At 44.1% G+C, this 20,431-nt stretch overlaps 7 protein-coding genes across 8 annotated transcripts; 3 read left to right on the forward strand and 4 right to left on the reverse strand.

The window, feature by feature from the left end:
* Positions 1 to 854: 854 nt before the first annotated feature.
* Positions 855 to 2,391, reverse strand: LOC108595235 (facilitated trehalose transporter Tret1-2 homolog). The gene has a single exon (XM_017980434.1). It carries the CDS (start codon positions 2,328 to 2,330, stop codon positions 921 to 923), a length of 1,410 nt encoding a protein of 469 aa, XP_017835923.1. The 5' UTR covers positions 2,331 to 2,391; the 3' UTR covers positions 855 to 920.
* Positions 2,392 to 3,256: 865 nt separating this feature from the next.
* Positions 3,257 to 3,752, reverse strand: LOC108595837 (protein PET100 homolog, mitochondrial). The gene has a single exon (XM_017981128.1). The coding sequence runs from the start codon at positions 3,662 to 3,664 to the stop codon at positions 3,428 to 3,430; it is 237 nt and encodes a 78-aa protein (XP_017836617.1). The 5' UTR covers positions 3,665 to 3,752; the 3' UTR covers positions 3,257 to 3,427.
* An 89-nt stretch (positions 3,753 to 3,841) lies between these two features.
* Positions 3,842 to 7,779, reverse strand: LOC108597634 (rho GTPase-activating protein 21). Of its 2 annotated transcripts, none has more exons than XM_017984280.2 (7): positions 7,376 to 7,779; positions 7,068 to 7,309; positions 6,210 to 7,010; positions 5,992 to 6,155; positions 4,949 to 5,500; positions 4,532 to 4,860; positions 3,842 to 4,476 (listed from the first exon to the last, which is right to left on the reverse strand). In XM_017984280.2, exons 1-7 carry the CDS (start codon positions 7,510 to 7,512, stop codon positions 4,110 to 4,112), a joined length of 2,592 nt encoding a protein of 863 aa, XP_017839769.1. In that variant the 5' UTR covers positions 7,513 to 7,779; the 3' UTR covers positions 3,842 to 4,109. The 2 variants fall into 2 exon arrangements, with proteins under 2 accessions (XP_017839769.1, XP_017839768.1); XM_017984279.1 differs by having other exon boundaries at positions 4,110 to 4,476; positions 4,949 to 5,920.
* Positions 7,780 to 7,907: 128 nt separating this feature from the next.
* Positions 7,908 to 8,889, forward strand: LOC108595366 (methylosome subunit pICln). The gene is made up of 2 exons (XM_017980593.2): positions 7,908 to 8,102; positions 8,177 to 8,889. The coding sequence occupies exons 1-2, from the start codon at positions 7,984 to 7,986 to the stop codon at positions 8,751 to 8,753; spliced, it is 696 nt and encodes a 231-aa protein (XP_017836082.1). The 5' UTR covers positions 7,908 to 7,983; the 3' UTR covers positions 8,754 to 8,889.
* Positions 8,890 to 8,915: 26 nt separating this feature from the next.
* Positions 8,916 to 9,479, reverse strand: LOC108595367. The gene is made up of 2 exons (XM_017980594.2): positions 9,059 to 9,479; positions 8,916 to 9,002 (listed from the first exon to the last, which is right to left on the reverse strand). The coding sequence occupies exons 1-2, from the start codon at positions 9,443 to 9,445 to the stop codon at positions 8,925 to 8,927; spliced, it is 465 nt and encodes a 154-aa protein (XP_017836083.1). The 5' UTR covers positions 9,446 to 9,479; the 3' UTR covers positions 8,916 to 8,924.
* A 1,531-nt stretch (positions 9,480 to 11,010) lies between these two features.
* On the forward strand, positions 11,011 to 20,427 carry LOC108596998 (E3 ubiquitin-protein ligase Smurf1). Its single transcript, XM_033295115.1, has 7 exons — positions 11,011 to 11,112; positions 11,172 to 11,210; positions 16,758 to 16,994; positions 17,049 to 19,245; positions 19,304 to 19,503; positions 19,562 to 19,725; positions 19,786 to 20,427. Exons 1-7 carry the CDS (start codon positions 11,058 to 11,060, stop codon positions 20,068 to 20,070), a joined length of 3,177 nt encoding a protein of 1,058 aa, XP_033151006.1. The 5' UTR covers positions 11,011 to 11,057; the 3' UTR covers positions 20,071 to 20,427.
* LOC108597000 (NADH dehydrogenase [ubiquinone] flavoprotein 1, mitochondrial) lies at positions 12,430 to 14,298 on the forward strand. Its single transcript, XM_033293027.1, has 2 exons — positions 12,430 to 12,810; positions 12,937 to 14,298. The coding sequence occupies exons 1-2, from the start codon at positions 12,430 to 12,432 to the stop codon at positions 14,251 to 14,253; spliced, it is 1,698 nt and encodes a 565-aa protein (XP_033148918.1). The 3' UTR covers positions 14,254 to 14,298.
* Positions 20,428 to 20,431: the final 4 nt, after the last annotated feature.

Raw genomic sequence — 20,431 nt, forward strand, 5'->3', positions numbered from 1 at the left:
GCAATTTAAAATCTGTTGCTTACAATATGCATTAGTTCTTAAGAAAATGCATATAAATATATATATATATATTATATTTAAAATCGTATTATATAATATAAAACACACACACACACGACACAACAAAAACAAAACAAGCAAAAACATAATTAATAAACACTTGGAAATTGTACAAAAAATATATAAATTGCTGTAAATTATTTGTGGCTTTACTAATTAATAAGCTGATTTGTTAATTTGATTGTTTATAACTAACTTGAGTCACGCTATTAAGTTTAATCAGTGCTTTAATTGTAATTCCAATTTGTGGGCCACTCGTCTAAGGGCAGCTGAACCTCTTCAGCAATATTTACCTTAAAGATAAGTCCATAAGTGTTTTTGGCTAAGCCTACTCATTGGACATGATGACTTCATTGCCAGCATTTCAATGTGAAGTGTATGATCCAAATTATAAGCCACAACAGTTGCTCTTTATTTGCTAAAAAAGTAAGAGTAGGCGTTATAAAAGTTGTACTCTTAAAGCGCAAGAGCTTAAAATACTGCAACTGTATTCTGTTTACAGCTCACTTTCATTATTTCCACTGTTAGCGCTTTGCAGCTTCCGCTCTTTAAATTTGCTTTGACACTTTACTTTCAAAAAAGAAAGAGTAACAACTAACGGATCCTTATACTTACTCTTTAGCGTAAGCGAGCGCGTTTTCTCTTTACATTTGACTTCCAAAAGCTTACTCATTGGTTTAATTCCAATGTGTTGGGAATTCTAAGCGCATTGCTTATACTTTTGTTGATCTCTTTACACGCTGATAAAAATGTAAATAAGTAAATAATTGCAAGTACAGTTTTTAGTATATACATGTTTATTATATTAAAATTTCTTATGGTTATTAATTAGCTATAGTATTTATTATACATAGGTAGACTTAGGAAATTGTTTGTGGTGCTGCCTCAATAGGCTCCTCGCTCTTCTTGCCACCAGAGAGCATTAGCTGTATTTCATGGATTGACTTGCCCTTCGTCTCCGGCACACAGAGCAAGCAGTAAACGAAAGCCACAACTGCAATGCCGGCAAAGATCCAGAAAGTTGGCGCCGAGCCAATGGCGTTCTTTAGTATGGGAAAGAGCAGCGTAACCAAAAAGGCCGAAAGCCAATTGCTGGTGCCCGCAATGGAGCCGGCAACACTCTTGACATCCTCCGTAAATACCTCAGCCATAATAAGCCAAGGCACGGGACCAAAGCCAATGGAGAAGAATACAATAAAGACCAGAATGCTGGTAATGGGCAGCCAGCCAATGGATGTAACCGAAGCTGGATCGTTTTCCTTCATTTGGAAGTAGACGCCCATTAGTGTGGTGGTCACAGCCATAAAGAAGGATGAGATAAGCAACAAAATGCGACGTCCAGCCTTGTCCACAATGAGTGCAGCCACCAGCGTCATAATCACCTGCGTGGCGCCTATAAGAATAGTACAGATGCGTCCACTTAGACCAGCGCCCACATCTTCAAAAATAGATGTGGAATAGAACATAATGGCATTAATGCCCGTCCACTGCTGCAGCGCCTGCAAGATGACAGCTATGGAGATGCCCTTGAGTGTTATGGGACGCAGCAGCAGCTTGAAAATGTTTTGCTGTGGCTCATCATCGCTCTTGGTGGTGTCCTGCAGTATTTTGTTTAGCTCAGGCGTAACATCAAAGTCCTGACCACGCAGCCACTTCAACGACTTGGTAGCATCATCCTGGCGACCCTTCATGGCCAAATAAACAGGCGACTCGGGCATGAAGAAGTGCACAACAGCAAAGATGATTGGCAAAATGGCACACAATATGTTGATGGTCAACAGTGGACAGTAGCCGCCCACAATGTAGCCATAGAGTATGCCCGATACGGTGTTAAGCTGAAAGAAGCTGCCCAGCAGTCCACGCGTCTCGAGCGTTGAAATCTCCGTGGAGTACATGGAAGCGCAAACACAAAAGGCGCCACCACACACGCCCAATATGAAGCGTCCAAAGTACAGCATTATAACATTGTTGGCAAAGATCATCAGTATCCAGCCCACCATGTAGGGTGGTATTAGTCCCAACATTGTAGGCTTACGGCCAACCCAATCAATAACAAATCCCACTGGTATGCAGACCAAAGTGGCGCCCAGCGTCAACAGCGAGGAAATCCAACCGAACTGATCGCCACTTATGTCAAAGTTATAGTCCCTATCTGTTGTGAGCTTAGTCTCCACCGGAGAGGACCAGCCCATGCTGGCGCCCATGCAGAAGGCACCAAAGGCAGCCGACAAGCCGGCTATATATTGCGGCAGCACTTTAGCCCTGGACATTGTTAATTTATTGTTATTTATGAATAGCAGCTAACTTGTTCTACGCGTTGTAACGGTTCCAGACCAACTGATTACTGTTGGACGAGCGTTACTTGGCTAGAAGTATTTGCCATGATTCGACATGGCGTCGACGTCGCTGCTGGCGTTGGATGCAGCTGACGCTGACGCCCTCTTGAGTGATAAGTTATAAATCAGTCATTGCGCTGTTGGAAATTTCGGCGCGTAAAGAGAGAGAGACTGTGTTTAAGCCCGAGCAGAAATCATTTAACAATACAGAAACTATATAATTATATAGAACACTGTGCAGTTTATACGACTAGCATATACTCTAGAGAAAACGCTCGGCAGAGCGAAAAGATTTCTTTATAGACAGATGCCTAAGATAAAAATGTACGCGGCATTCGTTTATTTCTGTTACTCTGTAAAAAGAGTATTTAACTAATTGTGCAACTCCAATTAGTTGGCACTCTCCATAAGCCGTTAGATTTATGCATATATTATGCATGTGCAAATCCACTCAAATGGTTGCCGCTGTTGCAAAAAAGTAACAAAACCAATTGTTGTAATTACAGCTGCCGTGTGAAAAGTAGATAATAGCATAGGACCCGATTGGCAATTGTTTTTTGCACATTTAATCTAACGCCGCATTGCAACCATATCAGTAACCCCGCCACAAAAAGCTAACGGTCAACTGGCGGTCATCGCCAGATATGCATATGACCGAAGTGGCACTCACAGCAAGCTGGAGAGCGCTATAATACTCAATGCATATAATATTCCATTGACAAGTGGATTGTTTTTTTTTACAAGCATTGACTACTTGTAGCGTCATACCAGCATGATAAAGCCCAAATCATTTGAAGCTACAGTTCCCGCTAATATTACAAGTAGCGTAAGCAAACAAAAAGATAATTACAGATTGTGTATGTAATGCACAAGTATATAGACTAGTATTATTTATTATGTCGCAATACAAAACAATTATTTTTGCTGTTTACACAGTGAGGCATCGACTGCCCCACTCGACAGTCAACATGCCACTTGTCTTATATAACTAAAAACTAATAAATAATATTACAATTTGCCGGCGCGGCTTTTTAGTTTTTGCGCTCTGCCATGGCACGCAACATTTTTGCATCATGCTCCTGGTGATGTTCACGTATGGCGCGCTGTAGCTCCTCGTGATGACTCTTGCTTTCCGGCGGATAGAGCTCGCGCTTCTTTTTGGTCACCCACTCTTCAAAGTATTCCGGCTGATTGAAAAAGTGAAATAGCGCCACTGGAAAGGCCATGTACATGCCCATCTTAGCTACCTCCAGTACCCAGGTGCCCATTTTTGTAATTTGAATTTATTTAAAACGCAATTCTTAAAATTTGTTATGACTACAATTTGTTTTTCTCTCGTTGTCAACAAAAATCAGCTGTCAAAGTAGTGTTGTAAAATATCAAAACACTAAAGCGATAACAACAGCGTGATAATCGATATCTACAGTAATGAATAAACTGTTGCGCTTAATAAAATAGTTTTATTAAATTTAAATATATAAAAATTGTATAAATTTGCAAAATATTCTTGTCGCATGCATTTATAATGTTAAATCTTAAATACATATGTTATGTATGTGGGAGCGAAAAGCGCGTACAATTGCAGTGGGAACGCGGCTTTCTGTTGTTTTCGAAAACAATTTCACGGAAGCAATCGGTTTTGATGTGAGATAAATTTTTTAAAACCGTACAACGGTTTTAACGTTAAAGTGTTATAAGTAATACAAACAAAAACTATAGTGCCGTCTCGCCGGGATACTCCACGTGCGAAGTAATCAGCAGTTTCTTGGTGCGCAAATGCTCATCCGCATCCACACTACTGCTGGAGATGTTCTCCTTGTTCTGGTCGTCATGTGGCTCCAATGCGCACTTTAAAGGTGTGTCTGCGGAGCGTTTGCGCCCATTGTTAAAGCTACCCAAAGGCGAAGCAGTCGCAGGTTCGTTGCCATCCAAGCAATACAGCAAACTGGGACTCAACTCTGATTCATCGAAATCCTCAAGATCCTGTGTGGTGTTGGCGCCACCAAAATCATCCGAGCGACTGGCAAATGACAAATCCGCTGGACTAGCTGTGAGCACACTGCGTGAAAGCAAATATTCCCTAGAAATACAAAGTTTTCAATATGCTGGCGGTAGTGACTACACGCTGGACTCACTTGAAATCATGGGACAGCGCATTGTGTGGCTTACACTCCAGCTCCACCTCGTTGCTATTGCTATTGCTGCTGCTGTCAGTGCGCTGACGTGAACTTAGCAGCGAGCCGCCCATAAAGCTTTGCTGACGCCGCAGGATTTCAGCATAGCCACCTAGAGAAGTGGCATCTTCGCTATGCAGTACCGGCGGCTCCAGCTGCTTGCTGGACAACAGCGCATCTGCATCTTCATCCGCTGGCTCAGCAAACAGCTGTTGCTGCTGCTTGTCAATATTACCCAGCGCAGCAAGCAGCATCACAGGCTTGCGAGAACGTGGCGTCATTATGGACTCCTGTAAAGTACAAACAGCAGTGAGATTAGTTGTGCATTGACAGAGATCGGACATGCTAAAAGCAGTGGAGTAAACATGCTTTACGTACCTGCATGGATTTGGGCATGCGTTGTGTAGATTTAGTTATGGGCGACATAGAACGTCGTCCCATATGCATCGCTGGCGTGCTGGTAATGAGATCCAAGTTGCGATAGACGCTACTCTGCAGCAGCTGTTGATGATAGCCAGCGCCAGGCAGTTCACTGGAGCTGCCATTTACCTCAGACAATGTGTCTTCATCATCATCGTCCGCTGGCTTTTCATCTTCATCCTCCTCCACATCGCTGTCGTCAACATCCTCCAACAGCGGCGCGTCTGCATGCTCCTGCTTGACCTCGTCACTGCCGCTCGGACGACGCTTCAACGTAGCCGAGACGCTGCGCACCAAGCGTTTAGTTGTCTCTGGCGTGCTAAAGGGAAAACGCAGATTGCCCATGCTGACGCCTTTCATGAGCTTACGCGTCAGCGATTTGCCCATGCCGCTGCCATGATTGGTTGCTGTAGCCGAGATCTCTGCAATGGGTGTTAGTGCAGCATCCTCGTCATGCACCTGCGGTGCCAGACTACAAAGATTAGGCTCAGACTTGTAGCGCGAGGATTGCTGCACAGGTGTACAAGGATTTGAGTATTCTTCAATATCCAACAGACGACGTTCATTCCAGACCACGCTTTTCTTATCACTAATAAGCTGTTTGGCCGCCGCCGTGATGAGCTTCAGCGGCGTGCCACAGCAATCGTCCACTTCATCCAGCTCGGACAGCTGCGCTGTCGGCTGCTCCTGCGACTGTTGGCGACTAACTGGCGCCGAGTGGCTGGTGTTAGCGGCGCCGCAGCTATTGCTGCTGTCCGAGCATGAATCAAGCTTCAATGATGTGGATGAAATGGATTTTTGAAGCATGTGCAGTGTGTTAGTGCCAGATGAGTGGGGCATGCTGCGTAACGGAGCTGTCGGCGTCGCTGGCAACGGACTCTGAAAGAGCACGCGCAGTTTGGGCGCCTTGGCATGCGACAAATTAGGCGTCTGCCAAACACATGCGGTTAGTTTACAAATGAACACATATAGCATACAAAATAATATAAGTGAAAGCCCACCTCAGCTCCAGACATGGCCGGCAAGGCAGGCGCACGCTTCGGTGTACGCGACATGAGACTCTTGTGGAAAATATGCTTCTTGATAGAGTCACCCAGAGATTTGGCGCTGCGCGTGGCCTCATTGTTCTTCAAACGATTCATTACCACCAGCTGCAAGGGAGTGCCTGTGAAAGGTAAAAGATTTAGTTGTAATTCTAATATAAATAAATGCCACATACCCTGTCCATTTTGCTTATTAAACTGCTTAATTAGCCGTCTTTTCTTTGAAGATTCAGGCAAACTTTGTATATGCGCATAAAGCTGCGCCAGCTCCGTGTCCGTATTGTTGGAGTTGGTGGCCGCTGCGGTGGCGGCACGATCTACAAAAGTGTACACCGTGTTGACCGTGGAGATGTCCGAGATTGATTCGTCAAGCGTTTGCTCCGGCGACATGGTTTTCTTGCGTTTGCGTTCAAGAAAGTACGCCCGTATATCTGTGGACAGCTTGGCGGGCACGGCAAAGATCTCCAGGCCACGCACTATCATATAAGCCACAATGCTGCACATACGCTTGGCCGTATAGTGCAGCACCTCGGGCGGCAGATTACGCGGACAAATAAGATGCGGCGCAAAAAGTGTCGCCAAGTTATCCGCCGACATTTTATTGCTGTCTTCGTGCAACGCCACAGCATGCAGCATTTCCATTATATGCTTCAATAGATCTCGGTGCTCCTCCGGCAGCAACAGCAGCAGCAACTGCACTGAATGCAACAGATGCAGCTGACGCTCCAAATTACCCTGCGTAGGCTGAGTCAAGGCCTGACAGAGTGGTGCTATTTGTAGATGCGCTGGATAATGTGCGTCTGTCATTAGCGGCTCAGGCAGCTCAGCCAGAAAGCTTTTGAATACTGTAGCGCAATCATGCGCAGAAAATCCCGCCTGCTCCAGCTCCAGCGGCTTGTCCTGCTGTATATGCAAACGTAGTTCGTTTTGTCTTGAGACGGCGCCGCCCTTTCGAAACAGACCCTCCTGTGTTATGTCTACAATAAACAAAACATTAAAAACTGACTGCATATAGCCTTACGTATGCCACTTACTCTTGTCAAGCATCAGAAACTCTTTGAGTTCCAGCATATGCAACTGAAAGCCTGGATCTATTTGTTGCTGCAATCCCTCCGTGGGACTGTTGCCTAAGGATTTGCTTCCAGCGCCAGCGGTACAACCTGCCACACCAGCAGCAGCGCCTGTGTGACCCAATCTATGCTTCTTGGACAGTCGATTCCATTTCTTTAGCTTACCCTTGTCCTCATATACAATCTCATGGCAAGCTAAATCGAATCTGCAAATGACGCACACATTTAATACACGCACACACACACCCACAGGCACATACAACTACACTTACTCATCAGTATTCAATTCCAACTCAAACGAGAGATGCATGCGCACTAGGGATTTGAATTTTTCATAATTGCAGGTGCGCATGCGCGTCGCCAGCTCGAGGTCATTAAATTCATTGATATTCACGTATTCCATATCCATTATTGGCTTTCTGACGTAGCTGCACTTACGCTGTGTGTAATTGTATGTACGTGAGCAGCTGCAACAAGCCCAGCAAGAACAACAACAACAAAGGAAGCGCCCAGGATAATAACACTTGCTCCGCCTTGTCTCAATTGTATGCACTTTTCACTCACGTAAGCTACTGCCTTTCTAAGTAATATGAATAACTAGCCATACAATGCATAATCGCTGCGTAATTGCCTAATTAAGTTGTTGGAAAAAAAATTTGGAGACGCTCTAAATCAACCGCTGTGAATTGAAATTATAAATTGAGCTGTGTGACCGAAACTTCAAAACAAAATACCAGAATACCGATAGCTGCTTATCGGTTTGTCTTTGTTAGTTTTTCGCAATGTAGCATTTACCAACACTAATTTATCATTTACCGCTGCCAGACGATTTTTGCAAAACGTTTTACTCTTGTGTGTTTTTAGACAATTTTCTATTAAAATGGTTTTAATTATGCCTGTTAGCATGCCAGAGCATGGTCTTTTATATACAGCAAATAATATCACATTCAAAATTGGCGACAAAGTGGTGGGAAAGGGCACTGTTTATATATCACAAAAGTGAGTGCAAAAATTTGTGCGCATACTACGCATAGTTGCAAATTTTATTTGGTATACCTTTATTTTGAAAATAGCACTCTCTCCTGGCAACCAGCAGAATTGCCTGAAGGCATCTCTATTGAGTGGAAGCAAGTCAGTCTGCATGGTATTTCATCAAATCCAAGAAAATGCATTTACTTCATGTTAGACCGGAAGGTGGAGTGGGAGGGTGTTTACACAGGTCGCAACAATGTTGAAGTCAATGGGCAGAACGGCGGTGGCGAGCAGGGAGATGGCGTAGCCAACAACGATGTTGACGAGGGAAATGGGAGCGATGGACCGGATGAAGACGACGATGATGATGATAACTTTGAGGATGCAGTTGATCAGCATCTGGATGAAGTTACAGAGTGCTGGTTGCTACCCGACGACATACTCACAGTGGACACCATGTACAATGCCATGACTACTTGCCAGGCACTGCACCCAGACTCGGCAGACAGCAACTCCGAGGATAGCGACATAATGGAGGATGCTGGTGGTATGGCATTTGAAGACCAGGACATGGGAGAGGATGCGCTCACGCTTGGGCGCAATGGCGGCGAAGTAGGCGGCATGCAGAATCTAAGCCTGGACGATGATGATGAACGCTTTGAGGATGCAGACGAATAAGAGGCTGAGCCTGAGAGTGCTTACCAGTGAACTAATTACTCTACATTAACACACATTTATATTTATAATTGAATCTTTATACAAATTGTAAGTCTAAAGTCTAAGAATTGTGAACATATTTGATTAGCTTTTGGAATACTATATACTTAACGCTGTAAGCGCACTAAAATCTTATGTATTCTCCTTCTTGGTTTCTTGTTGCTGCTTGAGTTCCTCTTCAATTTCACTCTCATCAATGGGAGCAGCTAGCTGTAAGACATAAATTGCTATAAAACTGTGCTATGTATAGGCTCCACTTAACTTACCGCTTCAGCTAGCTCCAAAGCCAGCAATGTTTGCTGATAGCCATCTCCTTTGGAAGGCACCTTATCGTAGTTCCAGTATGTGAAATCCTTAAATGTGCCTGTCAGACGCAGCTGACGGTTTGTCTGACTAGGATCTGTCTCCTGCAGCACTACACCTTTGTAGCCTTCGGGTGGTTGCAGCTTCTTGCCCAGCAGTGGATAACCGCGCAGACAATTTGTGAGCACACCCGGGCCGTAGTCGGCTACTTCCTGAGTATAATTGTTAAAAAACTTGTTGGCATCTGCACACTCGCCATCGCCATCGATTTTAGCTGGTAAGTAGTGTAGCTCCAGTGGTCTTTTATTATTATCTAGCTGCTGCACATCGAAATCCAACGTAATCGACATAATTTTAGGTAAATAATATATAGACAACGACAACAAAGTAAAAACCCGCGAAACTATTTTAGTGCTGCGAAATGTCACATGTTTGGCATCTGTTCAACAGTGCTGCAAACGTGCGTTTGCCAACACTACATCTGCTAACCAACAATAAAGATGGCGTTTTCTGCGCGACATTAGCATTAGTTAGTTATAAACATAATTGAAGCGTGTGCAAAGCAACAAATTAAACGCAAGATAATGTAGTTAAAACTACAAAAAAGTGAAACAATTGTTGCAAAAGAAAAGTGCGGTGCGCGTAGTTAACGTCGACGTTTATATATTTTCCACAACGTTTTCGCTCTCTTACCGTCTCTCTGTAAGTACCAAAGAAACGAGAGCAGTGCGTACAAAAAAAAAACGAAAGAATTTATTTGTTGCAAATGTTGTTGCTTTTGAAATACGCAGCGCTGCAGATACGGGCGTGTTTAGACCAAATGTATACATGTGCATACATATAACTATTTGTGTGTGTGTGCATTTTATAATAACTAACAAGTGTGTGGCGACCCTGCCTTTATTTTATTGCAAATTCTGTGGACACACACACATGCTCATAGATACAGACACACACACAGTCAAAATAGTAGTACGCACCCATACAAACGCAGGCCAACAAATTAAAGTTAATTAAGCGGCTGTCTGAAATACAAATATACATACTATATATACATAACTTAATAGAATTCATGAAATGATAAAACTTAGTGCCTGTCAATTGTCATAGCGTCGTTGCCTCATGTGCGTGTGAAATAGTTTCAAGGCAGCAACACAACAACAACAAAAACAACAGCAATGCATACACAATAACAACAGCGGCAGCAAGCAAAGCATGCTACCTGCCAAAAAAACAAAAAAAAAATAGTGTTTCCCTTTTCATACTTTTTGTCGCCGGCAGTTTGCACGCCCTTCTTAACATACCTACGTACAAAGGTACGCACACGCTTCATTCATTCTTTATGGGGAGTGTGTGTGTGTGTGTTAAAGAGAACGAAAGAGAGAGGAAGCGGGGAGAGAGCCACCTACACTAACAAGTGCCGTTTAGGCTTATCTTGACAAACGCTTATACTCGTTTTAGTTATCAGTGTATGTGCTTGTGTGTGTGTGTGTGTGTCTCGTAATAAAACAATTCGTATATATTCAATTATGAAACTTATAAATAATCAGTTTTGTTGCTTTTCCATTGCAGTTAACGCCAGTCTAAGAAAACTACAGGCACATGAATTTCAACGCATTTTATTTGCAAACAATGACACACAAGTGCAGCAACAACAATAACAGCAGCAGCAGCTACAACAACAGCAACAACAACAATTGCAGAAGCAGTACAGCTCAAGGCTGCCACAACAACAACTTTAGCTGTTACAGTAACTGAGATTTGCTCTCTCTACTCTCAACAATTGTTATAATTAATAACAAAATCAGCCCAAAAATGAACAAGACAACTTGTGTAGAACTACACAATTGTTTGCTAGCTAAATAAAACAAACATTAAATATTATTTTTATATGCAAATATAGATTTATATTTAATAAATCAATACAAACAACAACAATAACAAAATTAAAAGTCTGAAATAATGAATAAATTGGATTATCCACGTCGCAATGGTACACACAAAGTTCGCATAACGCGTAAGTATTAAAAATACAAATTAATTAATCACAAAACAATAAAAATAAATTTATTGCAGTGCTGTGTGCTAGAAATTTGGCGCGCAAGGATATATTTCGTAAGTATAGACAATAAAAGAAAGAAATTTTAATGATTATAACGCCGCTGCTTAAAATCAAATTTATATTACTAAGCAAACATGCTTAATGTGTTTGTGGCTAAATTTAGCACTTCCTATTTTTTTCTACTTTCATTTTTACATAAATTACGCGCTTCAGATGACGTGTGAGCGCAAAGGGGTGGCAGAGGGAGAGAGAGAGGGGGCGTGGCAAAGAGTGTGCAGTGTGTGTGGTTGCCATGCTATAAGCTATAGCTTTGAAATTTTTTGTTTACACATAACAAAAGTGATTATTACTAATTTGCTTTCATTTCACAAACACACACACATGCATACGCTTGTGTTAGTGTTAGTGTGTTATTTATTGTATTATTTCTTCTACATTTTTTTACACATCGCTGCACAGTCGCATTGCTCAATGCCTGCCTTTAATTATATATATGATTTATATAGCAGCCTATATATGCCGATTTGACAGTTGCGTACACTTGGCGCAGCCATAGCTGGAGTTTGGCATATTAATGCTAATGTAGCTAATTCACAGTCAGTTGTTAATGCTCATTGAACCTCACAGAGTTGGTCAAGATTATAATCAAAGTTTGAGTTACATTTATTTGCAAATGCAAATAAGTAAAAGACAGCAAAGTTTACTACGCACTGTTTTTATCGCCATTGCTTGATTAGATTTCTTATACATATAGTTTATAGTATAGTTTTGCACATAGAAATAAAAAAGAACTAATCAGTGCTATAAAAACAAGTGAAAATGTGTTTTGAGGTCTTAGGCTGGAGGACTTGACACTATCGCCAAGGTAGACGCTTGACTTTAAGATATTAATAGATATGTGGGTTTTACAGCAATATGACTAAGTTTAGTGTTTCAATATTTAATGATTATGAGTCAAAAGATTCTATGAGTTCATTGCTTTTATAAAATTAGAAAGTAACTTAGCATGCCAATTTTTGTAGCTTTTGTTAGCAGCTTAGCGTCGTAGGTTTATAATATATATGTTTAAACTATATCTTGTCAAAAATGTTTGCCTGTCTATTGAAACCACGCGCTGCCAGCAATTTTAGCAAATCGCTGCTTAACTATCGTTTGAATCCTTTGCCGCAGCTTCGATTCTTATGCAAGGACAGCAAGCAGTCGAAAACAACAAAAGTTTATATACAATCTGAGGATAAATTAAAGAATCTAGGCAAGTTATGTACACATAAGATGCCCACATATAATTCGTATTCCAATGAACAATATATGCGCGATAAGAAGGCGCGTATAAAGGCAAAGATTGATAAGAAAATGGAAACGCAGCTAATCGAAAAGGAAATTCCAAAGTATGAGAAAAAGCTTAAACTAAAGGAATTAACTAAATTTCCGCACATACAAACTAAAGCGGTAACCAACAAATTTCCGCTTAATGAGCGTTTGGCTGAAACGGCAGACAGCGAATTGGCTGCTGCACTTAAGCAGGCCAAGATCGATGCCAATATGGATAAGAAAGCCAAGAATGCGTTTATGCGACGTGGACACGTATTTGAGCGCAAGTGTGGCAGCGATGAGCCCTTGGATGATAGGAAGAAATTCTCTACAAGCAGCGCAGTCTTGGCCTTGGCTGCAGCAGGCGGCGCAAGCCAAGCCACCTCCCCGCCACCACTCTGGCCTAACCCGCATGCCACATCGTCCGCACTGCAACAACCATAAAATACCAACGAGTTTGCGTTCCAGACTCCGTCAGATCGCTGGCTACAAGATAACTTTTTAACGAATCTGTATGGTCGCCACGACTGGCACTTGAAGGAGGCCATGAAGCGTGGCGATTGGTACAAGACCAAGGAAATACTAGGCAAGGGTCCGGAGTGGATTGTAAATGAAATTAAAACCTCTGGACTGCGTGGACGCGGTGGCGCTGGTTTTCCCTCCGGACTCAAATGGTCGTTTATGCACAAGCCGCCAGACGGACGTCCCAAGTTTCTGGTAGTGAATGCAGATGAGGGCGAGCCAGGCACTTGCAAGGATCGCGAAATAATGCGGCATGATCCGCACAAGCTGGTGGAGGGCTGCCTCATTGCCGGCTGCTGCATGGGCGCCAACACTGGATTCATTTACATACGCGGCGAATTCTACAATGAGGCATGCAATCTGCAGTATGCAGTGCTGGAGGCATACAAGGCGGGACTGCTGGGCAAGAATGCGTGCGGCTCGGGCTTTGAGTTTGATTTGTATGTGCAACGTGGCGCGGGCGCTTATGTGTGCGGTGAGGAAACTTCGCTCATAGAATCGCTGGAGGGCAAAGCGGGCAAGCCGCGCTGCAAGCCGCCGTTTCCAGCGGATATTGGCGCATTTGGTTGTCCCTCCACAGTGACCAATGTGGAAACAGTTGCTGTGGCGCCCGCCATTTGCCGACGTGGCGGCAAGTGGTTCGCCAGCTTTGGACGCACACGCAATTCGGGCACCAAGCTGTTTAACATAATGGGCCATGTGGAGCGTCCCTGCACTGTCGAAGAGGAAATGTCCATGCCCACGCGTGAGCTTATCGAACGACATGCGGGCGGCGTCACAGGCGGTTGGGATAATCTGCTGGCTATTATACCCGGCGGCTCCAGCACTCCCTGCATACCCAAGGAGTCCGCGGACAAGTCTATACACGACTACGATGGACTCATGGCTGTGCAGTCCTCCTTGGGCACAGGCGCCATTATAGTCATGAACAAGTCCACCGATATTATCTACGCCATAGCGCGTCTCTGCGCCTTCTATAAGCACGAGAGCTGTGGCCAGTGCACTCCATGCCGCGAGGGCTTGCATTGGGTGAATCTCATTATGCAGCGCTTTGTCGCTGGACGCGCACAGCCCAGCGAGATTGACATGCTCTGGGAGCTAACCAAACAGATTGAGGGTCATACTATATGCGCTTTGGGCGATGGCGCCGCTTGGCCGCCGCAGGGACTTATCCGACACTTTCGTCCGCTCATGGAGCAGCGCATGGCAGAGCGCGCCGCATGCGATGCCGCCGAAGCTAAAGCTGCCAGTAAAGCCAAATAAGTGTTAATGCTTTGTCTCTCTCTCTTTTGGTTGCAATAAAGAACGACTGTTATATGTGTGCAACGCTTTGGCGACTTCCGTCAGAGTGAAAGTGCAGCCAAACGTTAATTTCCTATAGCGGGGCAACGAGTGCGTCGTGCGCCAGCAAATTCGTCGCCCTGCCACAAAATTTGTATGTGTATTGCACGCTGTGTTGTTGTTGCTCTTGTTGTTGCAAGTCAATGGAGCAGGGTTGGTGGCCAAAAGCAGCAGCAGATAGTTAACCAACTGATATACACTTTAATCCAAAATAATTGAGCTTTGCTGTTGCTTTTCATTTAGAGAAATGAGTTAGCTCTGAACTATTAAAAAGAATTTGAGAGTGCCAAAGCTTAAGACTATCGAATATAGATTAGAAAATAACCAACCAGACAAAATAGCGAAATAGCCATTTAGAATAGTTGGAAAACAATAAAACATTTCACCAAATATTTATTGAAATTAATATTTAGCCACAATATTAGAATGTCATAGCTTAAAGCTTTCAGAATAGTGAAAGACACGTTGAAAACTGCTTAAATATTCTCTTTCTCTGTTATTAATAGCCTATACATATAGCTTAATATATAATATATATAGCTTAAATATTCTCTTTCACTATTATTAATATGTATAGAATATTTAAGCTGCATTCAACACAAAAAATATAAATATAATATAATATATTAAGCTTAAATATTCTGTTTCACTATTATACATATTAATAATAGTGAAAGAAAATATTTAAGCTGCCTTTATATATTATAATATTATATTAGATTATTTATTTTATTTTAATTGTATACCTTAGAATTAAATTCTATGGTACAATTGGTATAGCCAAAGCAACAAAGGCCTTCAGGCTAATATTAATATTTATATATTATATTATATTTATAATATTTTTTTGTGTTTTTAGATATCAAGTGTATTTAGTAGTCGCATACGTTTCATATTTGTTGCTGCTTTTTTACAACATTTCGCTTTTGTGTGTGCTTCGATGCATAAAATCAATCAACAGCTGTTGCTGCCGCATACAGAGCTCAAGTTACCTGTACGCACACAGATACACACACACACAAGCTGCAGCTGCAGGTTGACAGGACGCTTGGCCTTCATATAGAATGAGTTGAATATATAAAATCTGACTCAGCGCTGCTGCCATTGTAATTGGCAATTGTTTTATATGCTTTATTGTTATCTCTTGCAAGAAAGAGAGAGAGAGAGCTGTAGATTGTGACCCCCATTTAACCAATATGCAGGTCAGGCAATTACTTGAGCATTGTTGAGATTTAATTTAATTATAGTTTGCTGCTATACAAATTTACATATATGTGATTCAATTAAATTATGTTGCTTAGCCATAAGGATTGAAGGGCGGCGTGCCAGGAATGCTGATTTGGCCCCTTTGTGGTCCACGTTGATAGTGTCGGGAGTCGAAGGGTGCAGCTGCCGTGGAGCTCAAGCAGCAGCTTAAAGCGATGAGTGCAAGGCAGAGCCAAGTGTAGAGTGTCTTGTTGATAGAAGCCATGTCGGTGCTGTTTTGATGCTGCTGTCGACTTGCCAGCGTGCTTATATATGGGTCAACCGGTGATTACCCGCCGCGATAAGCGTCTTAAAACACAGAGAGGGGATCCACTACCAGAAGTCGTCGTCGCCGATTAGGCGCGGCGTCTGCGTTTGCGTCTGTTGTGCTTAAAGCAGCAGCAACAACAGACATTGTTGTTGTTGTTTCTGCTGTTGCTGGTGGCAAGCAATGCATTGGCAGCGCCAGCTGTCGCGGATCAATGGCCAAGCGCTGTGGGAAACCAGGACGTGCATGTGGTGCATAGCCAAAGCAGAAGCTGCAGCTAAAGCGCAAAGCGGCAAGCACAAGCAGCAAACGCAACATGACAAATCAAACTAACTGCAATTTACATTTTTTTTGATTTAAATTATTTGTTAAACATGCAATGTTATTAACTAAACTTTAAATTCAAATGCAATTTTATATAATTCCAACCAAAATTAACTTAACACACGAATGAGCTGTGAAATCCCTCGAGACCTTTTGGTTTTTAAATTGAAGATTACTTCTAGTGCGGCTCTGATCGAACTCCTATTCCTCACTTAATTCTTGGACGTCCTTTAAGAGTATTTTTATATAAATCATTGCATTGATTGAAAAGCTATAGTGCTCTACTTCTTTTCCTCGTATATCAGCGGCAAGGTTCCTACTATTTATTCCAAGAAAAAGTACCAAGGTGTTTTAAGAATACTTTGAAGAAAATCGTTGCACTGGTTTAGAAATTAAAACCCCCCAAGTATTTCCCCTTTATCAGCGAAATTTGTTAAAATGTTAGCGCTAATCTGGTAGTTATGCAAATATTATTTGTTAAGCAACATGCAATGTTATTAAGTAAACTTTATAGCAAAATCAACTCTAATTTAAATGCAATTTTTTATAATTTGTACCAAAATTAAATTTGTATTTTTATTGCTTGCAGGCCAACCCGATCCGTTCGCCAAGGTACAGGTAGATGGCACCGCTCAGGTGCACTCAACGGAGATAAGCAAATCAACGCTCGATCCCAAATGGAATGCACACTACGATTTGTTTCTGGGTCGCGGCGACGCCATTACCATCACTGTTTGGAATCAGCGCAAGATACACAAGGGCAGCGGCTTCCTGGGCTGTGTGCGCATACCCGCCAGCACTATACAAAGCTTGAAGGGCGCAGGCTGTAAGTTTCTAATGCTCAAAAGATTGTTCCATATTAATTTAATTTGCATTGCAGTTCAGCGCTTGGATTTGGGCAAACTGTCGCCAGACGATGATGAGCTGGTGCGTGGGCAAATAATTATATCGCTGCTGTCTAAGGACGGACCCTGCAGCGGCAATCCGTTGGCCATAGTGGGACCCAGCGGCGATGTGCGTGGGCCAGCAGAGGAGGATGCCTCCGAGGATGGCCTGCCCGATGGCTGGGAGGAGCGACGCACAGACAATGGACGCTGCTATTATGTGAATCATGCTACAAAATCAACGCAATGGGATCGCCCGCGAGCTACAGCAGCTGGCGTCGCATCGCCGCGTCAACATAACGGCAATGGCAACGATAGACAAGCGCCGGCGGGTCCAACGCGTTCCACCACCTGCACGAATCTGTTAAATGGCCATGGCCATAGGCATGCGCAACGCGAGCAGCCGGACGAGCGCAGGCACTCCACAGAGATCTTATCAAGCGTAGGCAAGGAGAACACCAGTCCAGGCACAACAGCAAGCACGCCAGGCAAAAAATCCAGCAGCAGCGCCAGTCGTGCTAATCAAGCGGCGCTCGAGCCCAGCACGCCCAACAATAGCAGCAGCAGCAGCAGCAATAGCAGCAACACTGCTGCAACTACAACGACGGCGACTGGTCGCCTGCACAACGACAATCATGTAAAGACGCCAAAGCAGCAGCAGCAGCAGCAAACAGCAGTCAATGGACATGGCGAGCAAAATTATGTCAATGGCAATGCGCAGTCAGCGCAGCCGCAGCAGCAAACAAACGGTGCAGCCAACTGGACAGCAGAGGATGCGAACCAAACAACAACAACAGCGACAGCAACAACAACAACGACGACGCCAGCGAGCACGCCGCCCAGGCAAAGTCCAAACACAACGCTGCCCGCAGCAGCAGCAACAGCCACGCCCACAACACCCACAGCAACGCCCACAGCCAATGGCAATGTACACAGTCCCAATGGCAACAGTCAGCAGCAATCGAGTCGAGCTGAGCGCACGCCAGCAGCAGCAACGGGCACGCCCGTGCAGCGCACGCAGCGCCGCAGCTCGCGACAGCAGACTGAGGAGCTTGCAGCGCGACGGCGCAGCTCACGCGGCACGCGCAACAATCAGCAGGCAACAGGCACAGCCAATGGACTGCGCTACATGTCCGCCGCCTTGGCAGCCGCCAATCAAGTGGCGCGTCCATTTCTGGATCTACCTCCTGGCTATGAAATGCGCACGACGCAGCAAGGACAAGTGTACTTCTATCACATACCCACAAATGTGTCCACGTGGCATGATCCGCGCATACCGCGTGACTTTGATACGCAGCATCTGACGCTGGATGCCATTGGTCCGCTGCCCAGCGGCTGGGAGCAGCGCAAAACTGCATCGGGGCGCGTCTACTTTGTGGATCACAACAATCGCACTACGCAGTTTACAGATCCGCGTCTAAGTGGCAGCATATTGCAAATGATACGTCGCGGTGGCAGCGTGCCGCCCACAGCAGCAGTTGCCGCAACGCCAGCAGCAGCAACAGCAGCGCCAACAGCAGCAGCAGCAAATGCGACGCCTGCAGCAGCAGCAGCAGCTGCGCCAGCCAGCAGCACGCCCAGCAGCGTCAGCACACCACATCGAGCTACAGCAGCGCCCACGCCGCATATTGTTGTGCCTGATCTGCCGCAGGGATTGCTCGAGGGCGCCGACTTGCTGCCCAAGTATCGGCGCGATTTGGTGGGCAAAATGAAGGCGCTGCGCTCGGAGCTGCAAACAATGCAGCCGCAGTCGGGCCACTGTCGACTGGAGGTCTCACGCAGCGAAATCTTCGAGGAGAGCTACAGACTGATTATGAAAATGCGACCCAAGGACATGCGCAAGCGTCTCATGGTCAAATTCAAGGGCGAGGAGGGCTTGGACTATGGCGGCGTTGCACGCGAATGGCTGCACTTGCTCTCGCGTGAAATGCTCAATCCGCAGTACGGTCTATTCCAATACAGTCGCGATGATCACTATACGCTGCAGATTAACCCAGACTCTGGTGTGAATCCTGATCATTTGAGCTACTTTCATTTTGTTGGACGCACGCTGGGCATAGCAGTGTTCCATGGGCATTGCCTGGACGGCGGCTTCACTACGCCGTTTTACAAGCAGCTGCTTAACAAGCCCATCACACTGGGCGACATCGAGGGCGTGGACCCAGAGCTGCATCGCAGTCTTACTTGGATGCTGTAAGCATTAAACATTATAGACATTTGTTGTTAATAATTAAATGTTGTTTCCTTGCAGTGAGAACAACATAAGCAGCATCATCGAGTCCACATTTAGTGTGGAGAACAATAGCTTTGGTGCGCTGGTGGTGCATGAGCTTAAGCCTGGTGGCGCCTCCATTGCGGTTACAGAGGAGAACAAGCGCGAGTATGTTAAGCTCTATGTGAATTATCGTTTTATGCGCGGCATTGAGCAACAATTTCTGGCGCTGCAAAAGGGTAAGCTGCAGCTAAATTAATTTGTTCGTTTATCTAACTAATTAGCTAATTTTTGCAGGCTTCTGTGAGCTTGTGCCCAGCCTGTTATTGCGACCTTTTGATGAGCGCGAACTGGAATTGGTTATTGGCGGCATCTCTAGCATTGATGTCAACGACTGGCGCAACAATACGAGACTGAAGCACTGTACCAACGAAACACAGCAAGTCATTTGGTTCTGGAAGGTTAGCAGCATAATTTAAAGCCCTTAAACGCTTTATTAACTTTTCATTTCGTGTGTGCAGGTGGTCGAGTCCTATAGCTCGGAAATGCGTGCGCGTTTGCTGCAATTTGTTACTGGCTCTTCGCGCGTGCCGCTGCAAGGATTTCGTGCGCTGCAAGGCTCTACGGGTGCGGTGGGACCACGACTGTTTACCATACATCTAACAGCGGATGTGTCCACGCAGAATCTGCCCAAGGCGCACACCTGCTTCAATCGCATCGACTTGCCACCCTATGATAGTTATCAACTGCTCTGCGATAAGCTTACCCAAGCCGTAGAGGAAACCTGTGGCTTTGCTGTGGAATAGATACACACACACACACACACACACTATATACATAGTTTATGTATATATAGTATATATATGAAAGCGATTTGAAATCAAAATTATACTTGCAACTCATTGTTGATAATTTGCAATATTGTTTATTCTTTTTGTGCGCTGCGGCTTTTGCAGCTATAAAAACAAAAACACTTATACATTGCAGACTTATTGCTTACATATTTCTTATACACATATATACATATACATACTTAGTTACCAAGTGCATATACATACGATACACTCACAAAATCATTTATACATATATATTATATAGAGATACTTGTATTTTACTGTCTACCCTCCTTGGCCTTTGTTTGTTTACGTCATGTTATAAATTGTAGAT

The sequence above is a fragment of the Drosophila busckii genome, chromosome 2R (genome assembly GCF_011750605.1).
Source record: "Drosophila busckii strain San Diego stock center, stock number 13000-0081.31 chromosome 2R, ASM1175060v1, whole genome shotgun sequence".
NCBI lineage: Eukaryota > Metazoa > Arthropoda > Insecta > Diptera > Drosophilidae > Drosophila > Drosophila busckii.

Excerpts from the sequence above, each read along its gene's own strand:
- LOC108595235 (XM_017980434.1), bottom strand. The coding sequence starts at position 2,330 with ATGTCCAGGGCTAAAGTGCTGCCGCAATATATAGCCGGCTTGTCGGCT.
- LOC108597634 (XM_017984279.1), bottom strand. The coding sequence starts at position 7,512 with ATGGATATGGAATACGTGAATATCAATGAATTTAATGACCTCGAGCTG. Across the intron at positions 7,310-7,375 it reads TTGGAATTGAATACTGATGA|ATTCGATTTAGCTTGCCATG; the intron begins GTAAGTGTAGTT and ends CGTCATTTGCAG. Across the intron at positions 4,477-4,531 it reads GCGCTGTCCCATGATTTCAA|GGAATATTTGCTTTCACGCA; the intron begins GTGAGTCCAGCG and ends TTGTATTTCTAG.
- LOC108595366 (XM_017980593.2), top strand. The coding sequence starts at position 7,984 with ATGGTTTTAATTATGCCTGTTAGCATGCCAGAGCATGGTCTTTTATAT. Across the intron at positions 8,103-8,176 it reads ACTGTTTATATATCACAAAA|CACTCTCTCCTGGCAACCAG; the intron begins GTGAGTGCAAAA and ends TTTTGAAAATAG.
- LOC108597000 (XM_033293027.1), top strand. The coding sequence starts at position 12,430 with ATGCCCACATATAATTCGTATTCCAATGAACAATATATGCGCGATAAG. Across the intron at positions 12,811-12,936 it reads AATTCTCTACAAGCAGCGCA|ACTCCGTCAGATCGCTGGCT; the intron begins GTCTTGGCCTTG and ends TTTGCGTTCCAG.
- LOC108595837 (XM_017981128.1), bottom strand. The coding sequence starts at position 3,664 with ATGGGCACCTGGGTACTGGAGGTAGCTAAGATGGGCATGTACATGGCC.
- LOC108595367 (XM_017980594.2), bottom strand. The coding sequence starts at position 9,445 with ATGTCGATTACGTTGGATTTCGATGTGCAGCAGCTAGATAATAATAAA. Across the intron at positions 9,003-9,058 it reads CTTTGGAGCTAGCTGAAGCG|CTAGCTGCTCCCATTGATGA; the intron begins GTAAGTTAAGTG and ends TATGTCTTACAG.
- LOC108596998 (XM_033295115.1), top strand. The coding sequence starts at position 11,058 with ATGAATAAATTGGATTATCCACGTCGCAATGGTACACACAAAGTTCGC. Across the intron at positions 11,113-11,171 it reads ACACAAAGTTCGCATAACGC|TGCTGTGTGCTAGAAATTTG; the intron begins GTAAGTATTAAA and ends AATTTATTGCAG. Across the intron at positions 19,726-19,785 it reads AAGTCATTTGGTTCTGGAAG|GTGGTCGAGTCCTATAGCTC; the intron begins GTTAGCAGCATA and ends TCGTGTGTGCAG.